Consider the following 12,544-nt stretch of genomic DNA (forward strand, 5'->3'; position numbering starts at 1 on the left):
CAGCATTAGGCCTTGCCAACAGTCGAACTCACAAGTCAGTTGTCTTTCTTACCACTGAACCACGATGACTATATATAGCCACCCTGCTTTGAAAAAAATGGCATGAGAATTTTGAAGATAGCAGAATTGGAGCCGTTCATTAATGGCAAATCCAAATAATTCAGGCATCTGTCACCTCATTGCATTTATAAATACCCCATCTTGGTACCATAAGTGGTAAGAAGAAATCTTTTTTTTTTTTTTTTTTTTTTTTTTTTTTTCAACACAGGGGTGTCCGGGTCAAGACCCGAAGGCGGCCCGACTAATCCCCTGCGCCTGAAGTACCCCGCCCCCCAAGAGCACGCAGGCGGTATGTGAGGTCAGACTCGAACCTGTGCCACCCCGAAGATTACCCCCGAGGCTCACGAAGATTACCCCCGAGGCTCACCAGCCGAGCTGACCCCGAGGGGCGAAGAAATCTTTACTCACCCACCCTTTTCATTTACTACTACCTACTCTCTTTATATGTGTAAAACAATTTCTACCTTAACTATTGGAGTGACTCAGAGATTTCGATCCCAATCCTTCCTTTGTCTACTTTTTTGTGCATTCCATATTTATCTAGCTAGTAGGACTTTACCAGTACCAGAGGGGAGTTTGAGATGAGGCCGGGGGGAGGGGGGTGGGGTGGTGAGGGATAAGGGCTGCAAACGATTAGAATCGAGTAGAATTTTGGGCTATATATTTTAAAAAATATATAAAATAATATTTTTTTTCTTAATAAATAATAAAATATTAAAAATATATATATAATTTTACTATTAAAAAAAATATATACATATATATATATATATATACTTGAACTCGCAAGCGAACGAGTTTAATACTTTTGAACTAAAACTTGAGCTCGAGTTCGATTTGACTGGTTCGAGCTCCGTATTAATTGAACTCGAGTCAAGTTTTGACGTGAGCAGCTCGATTTGTTTGCAGTTCTAATGAGAGAAGAGAGTTGGGATAGAGCAAGCCTCAAGCCTCGCCCGAAATTCAAATACTGCTCATTGGAACCATATATAGCATGTTCATTCAATCTGACAGGGAAAAGTACCAGATCATATTTAATTTGGATTTGTTGGTTGGTTTTATCATGTTGACGAAACTTGAAAAGCATGGGGGATGATTGATACAGTAGTTAAGATGAATTGGTCAAGTAAATCACAACTAACACATAACCAAGAACCTATCATAACAAACAAGAAGATTTATTTACCAAAAGCAGTTTGAAATCATCATGAGATGAATTTGAAATTGAAAGATTAGTACCCTGTTGAATGAATCACTAAGTTGACCTAACATGAAAAGTTTGGAGGATATTCCTTGGGGTGTTTTTCGATCGTCTCTAGGAGTGTTGTCTCTTGCTCATGGAGATTGGACGGGGGAGCATCATATACATCTGTAAAAATATCTGCAACAGGAGGCTTTTCAACCTGTTCTGCAACTTGAATTGCACGCAGCACCTGAAATAATGTACAACTGATTAAAATCTAGGAGCCATGAAAAAGGCTTAAACATGGATGCTGAAACCGTCTTGAAAACACAAGATGAAGAGGAAAAATTTAGCTAAGACCCTCGGGTTCTTAGGATTATTTTGTTGCCAACACAATTGCAGCTAAATGAAGTAGTATCGTTTGAAAACGAATGCTTCATATCCGTTTTACATATCCTTTATTCTAAGTCACATTAGACCAAAAGAACATAAGGTAAAAGGAAAACCCTTTATTATCCTTCACACCCAGGATTATGTCCGCGATCAGTCAAAGATGATGCGAGAAGCAATCATATCATTATTGTGCAAACAAAAAATTTTAAGACCAAGCATGTCTATGCATTCAATGTGACTTTATTCATAAAGGAATTTATGGAGTTGAACATGGTAAAAACAAGAAACCAAAAGATTTCGTTGAAATTGATTGCTAATGACAGGTTCTTCTCTCCATCAAACTAAAAGGGCCGCCATACTTAATACTAAACTTGTTGAAGAGATTAATCAAGCAGGGCAAGCTGTGCTTAACAATGTAACGAGGAAACAGAAATAGAAAAAAAAAAAAAAGGCATGGTTCTTCTCTCCATTGTTTAAGGCAAAATTCAGTCATGCTGCAGCAAGTGTTGCCGCATAGACTTGTAAGCCTTTCCCATAGCATATTGTCAGTAAAAGTCCTAAGCAAATTTCCCATGGCATATTGTCAGTAAAAGCCCCAATTATTCTCCATCTAAGGCACCCATCTATCCCATCAGCTGAACAAAGAGGAACATGAGAAGAAGAAGATAGATTGGTAGATACGTCAGCCAGAATCTTGGAAGACCACAGAATGATGCAGGTGCACTTAGATAATAACAGGAGAAAGGTGTAAGGATAACTATCACTTTTTCTCGATTAGGACTTAACAACTAAAAGAAAAGTAAAGTGACAATTCCGGAACAAAAATATTAAAATTGTAAAGGGTTAAGGATTTTACCTGCTTTCTGAGGCTGGCTCTTAGTTCAGTTTCAGCATCAGAATTCCACCAACCTTCCTTTTCAAGCCATTTCCTAAATCTGCTTACTGGACACTGTGCAACTCTCCACCATTCAATTTCTTCAGCGGAACGATATCTGGTTGAGTCATCTGATGTGGTATGGTGGCCTCCTCTGTATGTCAGCGCCTGTTGATATAAAAAGCTGATAATATACCATTCTGGACACGATAAGGGGGAAACAACTCCAGATCACAGAATCACCTCAATCAGAACAGGTCTCTGCTCAGTGATGGCCATTTGGCGCGCAGCACGAACGGCACTATAAATAGCAAGAGCGTCATTACCATCTACACGGATGCTATGAACTCCATATGCTTGCCCTCTAACAACAATACCATCACCTTGTATATTCACAAAAGTGTCTTTTAGATCCAGAAATTGTAAATTACCTATGATTAGACTAAGAGGAGAAAACCTACTCCGAAACTGATCTCCAACAGGGGTACTGATGGCCCATCCATTGTTCCGGCAGAAAAAGATCACAGGTGCCTCCATAACTGCTGCAAAGTTCAAAGCAGCATGGAAATCTCCCTAAAATTGATGATTGAGTCAGAGAGCTATAAAACAGCAGTCATTGCAATAGGCATGAAAACAAAACAAACATGCTCAATATGTTTGCATTTCCAACATCCAGGTAAAAGTGAAATTGTCTCACACTCCAGGTAGATTTGGAAAGAAGAAATGGAAACCTCCAAGAATACTACAGGTATAACTGAAACTGTCTCATACTGAGTTCAATTCTAAGCTTAATGAGGCGCTCCAGAAGCGTTGAGGTTATGGCTGTTTATATGAGAACAAACAAAAAAAAAAAAACACTATAAATTAGGATGAGGCTTTTATTCGATGCTTCTGTTCTGTATTATGGTTGTATTAAAACTACCAAAGACTGAATAAAGAAACAGGAATGCTCTCATTAGGATATAATAATGTATGCCCTGTACAACTACTTGTAAATTCCATTCACTACCATAAACTTTAGAAGAGATGTTCCATCTTTAAATAAACAATAGAATCACACATAAGCATAGAAGGATGCCATACTCTCCTATTGCCATCATAACTGCTAAGTGGTGCAGCAAAACAAGCCATAGAATATAATATCGACATCAAGGAAAATACTGAATAGACAGTAAGGAGTATTATTTCCGAAAGGCAGGGAATCAGATTCGAATTATATTACACAATGAGCACTAGTAATAAAGATGCAAAGAACTAAGATCAAAATATATCATATGATGAGATAGATCAATTTAATGTATAATGACATGATGACATTGATGTCAAAGAAAGGAAAATAATCTTTGAAAGCAGTAAGGCTTTTACTACCGTACTAGTGCCTCCATCTCCAAAATAAGTTATACTGCACGCATTTATGCGATCCATCTTTAGAGAATAAGCAGCACCAACAGCATGTGGAACCTGAGTACTGGAATACAGACACAATTACTAGGAACTATGATTACGATACTCAATATAATTCTATATACATGTAAATACAGGCATGAGAAAGACGAATATCTTACGCAACTGTTGATGCCACGGTGAAATAATTATGTTTGACAGAGCCATAATGCGCTGGCATCTGCCTTCCTTTACAATTATCATTCTTGTTTCCAAAACACTGGTTTGCGAATTCTTGCAGAGTAAATCCCCTCCACAACAGAACTCCAGACTCCCTATACTGCAAAGGATGTAACCAGTTCAAATAGCAGTTGCCTTTTAGACGCATTTATTTTATTGACCATCATAAGATATAAAATCATCATATCACAGGTGGATGTGTCAATTGGGAAGACGCTAACTAATTAAAAACAGGTATTGAAATGTATCATGCAAATTCTGGTAAGTTAAAATAATAAGTTTATAAATAAGATCCTTACATCCAGAAGTGAATGAAATAAATGAAGGAAACCCATCTGATACTAAAATTACCAAGAATGAACTTCAGAGTAGCAAACATAAGAACCACTAACTAGTATAGCAAAAAAAGACCCATCCTTTCAAATATTGTGAGGAAAATGGCAAGGATAAAAGTTACTTCTTTCCTACAAATGCACCTCAAGGATTGTGCTCAAAGATAAGTAGTGTGGAACCTGATTGAGGTCTTTCCACTTGTTGGCAATGAATTTTGAGGTATTAGCACTAACAAAGTTCCATATCTGGGTTCATGACAAGTTCTAAGCCACTCCCAAGATTCAACTTTATCATATTCCCCCAACTAATGCCAGGAATGCTTCTTCCAGAACTAAAATATTTGCACCTTTCTGTCATTGCAGTATGGTTACACTATGTCCTTCACTGTTCCACACTTGGCCTCTTATCCTTATCCATCTAACCCTCCAGTCAAAACCTCATTTTAGGAATTGCCAGCTACTATTAATTCTTGTGACATGTCCATGCAAATATTACATGAGCTCAGCTTCTTTCCTCTTCCAAGTTATTATTACTCACATTAAAAGAAAAATGAAAAGAAAAGTCTAGCTATGGGAATATATTGTACCGTATTATCTCTTTTACTTTGGACGTGTAAGACTACTTTCACACCTCACATCTTAAAGAATTAAGTTCCCTTTAAGGAAAAATTTAGCATGTGATAATTTGAAGTTATATTAGTCCAAAACATTACTTCTTCAATTGCAAAATGGTACATCAGAAAGCCAGGTCGACACTAATGCAGCTTCTGGAAATGGTCAGTAGGCCTGTCAACGGGTCGGGTCTAGACCCGGATCCGGACCGGATCCGTGAAATTATTGCGGGTATGGGTAGGGATTTAATTCCGTTTCCCGGATCCGTTTTGTCAAACAAAAAACGGGTCGGATACGGAATATAGTATTCCGACCCGTATTAGACCCGGATCCAGATATAAATGAATTAATAATATAAAAAAAATATATTTATCAATATAATTTGATTAGGGGTGATGTATTTGAGTAAAGTCAATTTGATTTCTTTTCTTATTTGGTTTTTTCTTTGCATTAGTTAGAAATTAGTTTACAAATATTTTTTTTTCTCATTTTTATTAGAAATTATAAATTTGGCTAAATTTGTTCAGGTAGACCCGACCCGGATCCGGGACCCGCCGGATTCGGATCCAGAACATAGAATAAAAGACCCGTCGGGTAAACTGGTCGGATCCGGATCCGGTATAGTAATTCGGGTCCAGGTCCGGAATAATGAATTCCGGCCCGGACCCGGCCCGTTGACAGCCCTAATGGTCAGCCATAAGGTAGTTAAATTTAAGCTAACTAGAAGAACTTAGGGCTGCAGTGCTTCAAACTTCAGCAACTCAGATCTACATTAAACATATTTTCACTTCAAATTTATCCTTAAGAACTTTTAACACGAAAATCGGTATATACATATTGATCCAACTTATTTACAGCTCGTTCCCATGACAAATGTTCGTCCTTCACATTGCTAATCAAGAGAGTGTAACTGTGACATCAAAGCTTTGAGTGGTGAACTACTAGCTAGTACCAGGAGTTCCCCTAGGGGCTGCAATATTCCAGATAACTCCCCTTTAGGCTCAAGATATCCATTGACTTCCATCTTGACGGCTCTTTTGCACTGCCATATACCATCCCATCATTATTAATGCTGTAATATTTTGTTGAAATAAGGTAATATACAAAGTACTCATTATTTTACAGTCAAATAAATCTAGCTTCCTCTGTTTTATTTATTTTTCTTTTTCTTTTGTTTTTTGTTTTAATTTACTAGGACGTTGTTAAATGGCTGACCAAGAATTTTAATGTCATTGCAGTATGTCTTCTCTTTCACTTTCTGTTCATTTTCCTTTTGTTTATTGTGATCTTTTCCCTTTCTTTTATATCTTTACCTCTCCTTTTCTTTGCTTTGTTCTATACACTGTCTTTCCATATATGCAATGCCATCGGTGACTCTTGCTGGCAATATCCAATCACAACTTGGCAAATCCAAACCACCACCAAACTCATAGTTCTGAGTAGATTATGAATCTAAAGTCACATTGCAGAAAAATATCTACAATAATCTCAAAATTAAAACCCAATTTTGGGTTTTTTTTGCAACTCCATCGCACCTCCAATTACAGGCCAAACTCAGAACAAGACACCCAACTCCAAAACGGTCCTACAATTTTATTTCACAGAATTTGATCTTCCCTTAACTTAAAAATCTAACTTCACTGGCAAACTAGAGACAGTACGCACAATTCGTTAAGTAAAACTAAAATTAGCAATAAAATCAAAAAATTCCTGGGGGAGGGAATCTAAGCTCAAGCTTAATCATGTTATCTAAATATAAATCATCGTGTATAGATCATTGTGATACTACGGAATAGTGGGACAAAAGGAGAGAGAAGACAGAAAGATAAACTAAATGAGAAAATAGGAGAATGGAGGTTACAGAGGGTAGCAGAGTAAGCAGAAGAAAAGAAGAGGTGATTCGAGTAATTATCAATTAAGAATGCATGATGCGATTTGACAACAGATAAATTTATAGGTTCTAAACCCCAAACTAGAGTCCGAACCAAGGTAAACATTCTTTTCTTACAAGAATCTAAACCAAATAGGTGAAATAAACTTCACTAAGATCCTAAATCAACTAATTAAAGGAAATACTAAGAAATTCTGAAAATCACTAGCCTATGGTACTGTTAGAGTTTCATGAACAGTGCTGATACAGCATTTTGGATAAGGATGCTACAAGGATAATAAACAATGCTTGTGAAAGTGTCTTTTCCTTTTGCTTTGCTGCATACCCTACAATCACATTGTTATATAAATAGAAGGGAGATTATAAGCCTCAAGCTATAAACAACCTACTCAGATTTATACCAGTGCTTCTCACAGAAGATGTCAGTGTTCCAATATAGCTTGTAATTCAGACGCAGCTTCAAATTACTAGTATCGATATTTGCTAATATGAGGATATCCTACACATGTCATCCTTAACAAGACATGAGCACAAACTGCAGTGCCATATAAATTTAGATTCTAGTCAGTTCTTCAAAAGGTACTACAAGACTTGTAAGACTAATGAAGCAAAGGAACTGCAAGTGTTTACTTCATGAAATTAAAATTTAGGCACACAAATGATGCAAGGGATCTGCAAGTATGGATTTCTAGAAGAGTAGGAATTCAGTAAGGTTGTCAATCTCCTTGAGGAAAGGTTCAAAAGAAAGCATAGATCAGAGGGAGCAAAATCATCCCAACATAAGGTCATGCTTTTAGGATGGTAAAAGAAAAATCCGTCTAATCCTCTGCAGCCTTCATTAGTTTTCAGCTCAATCTTCCTTGCTGTTTGGGAAAATAGCGACAAATCAAATCATGGTGAATATGAAAATTCTCCACATGAATGAGAACTCATACTTGAGAACAAACCAGCTTCCAAAGTAAATTCAAGCATAAGCATTACGAATACATAAAAATGCTTGCAGAATGGCTTTATGCTCAATAACCTGAGGAAAGACAGGATCGTCCAATTGCAATGCAGCTGCAGATGCTATATTTATTGCCTCTTCTCCTATTGCGGTGACATAGAAGGATATTCTTCCTTGTCTTTGAGCCTCATAGAAAATGGTATCCATAGTCTGAAGCATGGCCATGTAAGTATACATCCTAACGGCAAGTTCATCTGATATCTGAAAACACTTAGAATCCATAAGAGTGCGTCTGTCGACATTGCAGAAAGGATAAGTCATTTGATATAAATACATTCCTTAACAACCAAACAGGCATCCATTCATATGATTTCTATAAATGTACCATTAAATACCTGTACAAAATTGCTAGAGGTTAATTGACCATTCTCATCAAGGATCCGATAGCAGTGAACTCTCTCCTCAAGACCTTCTGGTAAGAAATCTAATTCCGAGGTGAACTTAACGTTTCCCCCAGGAAAATTCAGGACCTAACAATTATACACATATCTACATGATTTTTCAAGTCTAGCAAAAGATATTTAAACATAAAACCTGGGAAAAATAAAAGCTCAATGTTTCACATATTAGCTTGAAGAACATGATTGGCTAAAACGAACTGCTAATCTAAATTGCCCTTCTAATTCTCAGTCAGAAAGAATTTTAAACTTCAATCAGAATAAACTATTAAGGATCCTAATTTTCAAACCATATATGGTACACAGATATGCATGTGCAGATATATTCCTAGAAGTCCTCTTTTTAATTCAAAGCCCATGTGAATAAAGAGCATGCACCAGAAATATTCATCGAACACTTGCTCATGAAATTATATTAAATTAGTCTAATGTTACCTCAGGGGTCAAAATTAAGATTATATGGAAAAAATGATTAAGCATCAAACACAACTTAAACCTGTAGTAATGTGTTAAAGGACTGAACTTGTAAGATTACAATTTTTCCTTTGTTTCTGTCTGCAATTTTGCATCTGCAAGAATAATTCATAGTAGCATGATATAGTATGAGTCTTGTGTTAGGCGGGTAAGTTTTTCCATTGTTTCTTTAAAAAAGACTATTTCAGGCACAAAAGAATTTCTTTCGAAGGTTTTGGTAGTCAAGGCCCTAGAAAAAGGAAAAAAGAACAGAACAATGGGCATAAAGCATCTTTAACCACTTTGGGCTCATGGAGACAGTTATGCTACCAAGAAATAAAAAATGTCTGGAGATTATAGTGATTTCTTTGTATCGTGTCAGAACTGTCACCTAGAAACATATTGCTGTTAGCTGAATATGACTTTAACAGTAGGATTATTAGAAACTGTCTCTAGCATCTTTTGATGTTGCTCCTATTGTTTTTAAGTTCCCCTTTTACTTGGTATTCAACCCCTTGGCTCACATCGAATTCTGTATTTGACAAATCGAAGTAAGAACAGAATTAAAATAAGTAATTCATACGGATTGAAAAAGCTAATGACATCTGGGACGACATTCAACATATGGAAGCTAAACAACACAGAATACGCAAATAATTTTTCAGAATTTCCATTCAATCTATAGAAACACAGTACAATAAGTCTATTTGCGCATTCGATTAAGTGAATAGTAGTGCTATCAGTCTATAAAAGGATAAAAATGAACCAGATACTCAAAGGTGTTAGCAAATTTCGCATTAATAAGTAGCACAAAGGTAGAACAAAGTCAAAGCATTACTCAATGTACATTCCCGTTTGCGGAAATAAGGACATAAAAAGGGGAAGTTACTGCTAAGGTTGACAAATTTGAGCTCACAGCTCAATCTATTTTCAGGAGTTAGGTAAATTTTTAACATCAATCAAAACCAAAGAACAGTAATTAGCAACTGATTGCCAAGGAACAAACAAATGTCGCTAAGTTAAACTATACCGCAGATAATGATTTGTAATTAACTCAAAAGTAGTGTACAAAACTGCAGTAAATACCTGAGGTCCACCAGAGTTTTGCTTGCAATCCAACTGTTTTTCAGCTTTGAAATGTTCAGAGCGCCAAATGGTGAAAAGGGTCGGTCTATTACATGAACCCGCACCCAGGTTTTTGATTAATCCAGATTGAGATTCCTGATGATGAGAGAAAGAAGCAATCCCAGAACTCTGATGAAACATAACACCAAGAGAACCCAATTTTGGTTTGAGATTATGCATTACAGTTCTTGATTTGGACAAGTAAAAGCCCATAATTGGAAGTCAAGAAAGAATCAAGGTAGATAGTATTGCCTTAGCAGAAAATATGATAAGATTGTTATGGACTGACAAAAATGTCGTAGCCTTTTTGGCACCGAATATATAATAGTACTAGATTACGAAAGATAGCAGTACTTTCTTTTAAGGGATAATTGCAGAAACCTCCCCTGAGGTTTCTGACATTTTCACTAACCTCCCCTGTGATTTAAAAAATTACACTAACCTCCCCTGAGGTTACTAATCCTTTGCAAATTTAGTCCAAACGATTAAAATATTATTTTAGGGAGTGAAATTAGAATTTTGTACCAGATTTGCCCTTTGTGCTACATATCCAATGAATGACAAAGTACTATAAATCAATTAACAATTAATAAATTTTAAGGAGTATAATTTATGGGCAAACACGCATTATTCATTTAAAGTACCAGCTCTTTACGAGTATTTTACTTTCAAATATTTAATTTATGATAAATATATCAATATTTGTAAGTAAAATTCAAAAATTGTTATAGTAATATTCTTGCAAAATGGAAATCGATAGGTTATTTATTTAATATAAATTAAATATTTTTTAAAAAAAATAAATGGCCCATAAAATATTAATTTTTTATGACTTTCATCCATTACACGAGTAAAGTATTCGCTCTTTATGTGCATTTTATTTTGAATCATTTAATTTATGTTAAATACATAAATGTTTGTAACTAAAATTGAAAAAGTGTTATATTAATATTTTTACGGAAGAGAGATTGGTAGGTTTTGTATTTAACAAAAATTAAATATTTGAAAGTAAATACAAATCTGTATTTGAGCGTAAATATTTGTATTAAATTAAATGTTTGAAAGTAAAATACCCTTAAAGAACCGGTACTTTGAATAGTTACCGGCTCTTTATAGGCAAACACGCATTACTCATTTAAAGTACCGACTTTTTACGGATATTTTACTTTCAAACATTTAACTTATGATAAATATATCAATGTTTGTTAGTAAAATTCAAAGAGTGTTACAGTAATATTCTTGTAAAAAGGAAATCGGTAGGTTATTTATTTAATATAAATTAAATATTTTTTTTTAAAAAAATGATCCATAAAGTATTAATTCTTTATGACTTTCATCCATTACATGAGTAAAGTATTGGCTCTTTATGGGTATTTTATTTTGAATCATTTAATTTATGTTAAATACATAAATGTTTGTAACTAAAATTGAAAAAGTGTTATATTAATATTTTTACGAAAGAGAGATTGGTAGTTTTGTATTTAACAAAAATTAAATATTTGAAAGTAAATACAAATATGTATTTGAGCTTAAATATTTGTATTAAATTAAATGTTTGAAAGTAAAATACCCATAAAGAGCCAGTACTTTAAATAGGTGATGCATATTTGCCTATAAACTATACTCCTTAAAGTTTATTAATTGTTAATTGATTTGTAATATTTTGTCATTCATTGAACATATAGTACAAAGGACAAATTTGGTAAAAAATTCTAATTTCACTCCTTAAAATAATATTTTAATCGTTTGGACTGAATTTGCAAAGGATTAGTAACCTCAGGGGAGGTCAGTGTAATTTTTCAAACCACAGGGGAGGTCAGTGCAAATATCAGAAACCTCAGGGAAGGTTTTTGCAATTATCCCTTCTTTTAAAGGTCGAAGAGACGAGGAAAACACTAATGAGTCAACACAAGGTGACCATGACTTGATTCAGGGTTCATTTGTGTGTTGGAAAGGTACATGCCACGTTATTTCAAACCGTTTCGGGTTTTGGATACATGTCATGTAATGTATTTTTAAATTTTTAAATTTTTTTTAAATATAAGTTATATAATACTATCTACATTTGTTAGCAAAAAAAAAATTATAGTGATAGTGCATAAAAACTTCATTCATTTAATTAAGAGTGATTCATTAAAGGGCAAAAGAACTTTTCTGTTTGTACAATTTTAGCCCTCTAACCATTTGGTATATGTGTTTTGTCATGTGATGTGATTTTAAAATTATACAAGCAAATGCCTACAATCCTATCATTTATATATATATATATATATATATAAGTTTTGTAGGAATAAAAGAAAAGGAAATAGTGGCTGATTACGCATTTTCTCTTCGGTGATGAGTGCTAAGATTTTGTAACTTTAAGTAGTGCAAAATCTAAGTAATCAAGGTTACTGTGTTGACACTCAACACACATTGGTGCAGAATTTAAGTAATCAAGGTTAACTAGAGTGAGTGTGATAAATCTGAAATCTGAAATTTGAAATTTGTATTCATTAAGTCGTTGACTTGTAAATATTGAAAATACTAACATTTGAACACATTCTACATTAAATGACAAGTAAATAACTTATCACGGTGCTTGTTTCATGCTC

The 12,544-nt window shown here is 34.7% G+C and overlaps 1 protein-coding gene across 3 annotated transcripts; it reads right to left on the reverse strand.

The window, feature by feature from the left end:
* Positions 1–1,222: 1,222 nt before the first annotated feature.
* LOC113700398 (2-oxoisovalerate dehydrogenase subunit alpha 2, mitochondrial-like) lies at positions 1,223–10,250 on the reverse strand. Of its 3 annotated transcripts, XM_027220835.2 has the most exons (9): positions 9,912–10,250; positions 8,310–8,444; positions 7,993–8,175; positions 4,076–4,233; positions 3,879–3,978; positions 2,972–3,083; positions 2,754–2,893; positions 2,493–2,678; positions 1,223–1,493 (listed from the first exon to the last, which is right to left on the reverse strand). In XM_027220835.2, the coding sequence occupies exons 1-9, from the start codon at positions 10,161–10,163 to the stop codon at positions 1,326–1,328; spliced, it is 1,434 nt and encodes a 477-aa protein (XP_027076636.1). In that variant the 5' UTR covers positions 10,164–10,250; the 3' UTR covers positions 1,223–1,325. The 3 variants fall into 3 exon arrangements, with proteins under 3 accessions (XP_027076636.1, XP_071915639.1, XP_027076637.1); XM_072059538.1 differs by lacking the exon at positions 8,310–8,444; XM_027220836.2 differs by lacking the exon at positions 9,912–10,250 and having other exon boundaries at positions 7,993–8,206; positions 8,310–8,442.
* Positions 10,251–12,544: the final 2,294 nt, after the last annotated feature.

The sequence above is a fragment of the Coffea arabica genome, chromosome 7e, assembly GCF_036785885.1.
Source record: "Coffea arabica cultivar ET-39 chromosome 7e, Coffea Arabica ET-39 HiFi, whole genome shotgun sequence".
In the NCBI taxonomy this organism is placed as follows: domain Eukaryota; kingdom Viridiplantae; phylum Streptophyta; class Magnoliopsida; order Gentianales; family Rubiaceae; genus Coffea; species Coffea arabica.

What these genes read in the sequence shown, in the direction of transcription:
- LOC113700398 (XM_027220835.2), bottom strand. Translation starts at nt 10,163, where the DNA reads ATGGGCTTTTACTTGTCCAAATCAAGAACTGTAATGCATAATCTCAAA. An exon ending in TGTTGGAGATCAGTTTCGGA is followed by an intron (nt 2,894 to 2,971) that starts GTAGGTTTTCTC and finishes TGAATATACAAG; the next exon opens with GTGATGGTATTGTTGTTAGA. An exon ending in GAGCCAGCCTCAGAAAGCAG is followed by an intron (nt 1,494 to 2,492) that starts GTAAAATCCTTA and finishes ACATTATTTCAG; the next exon opens with GTGCTGCGTGCAATTCAAGT.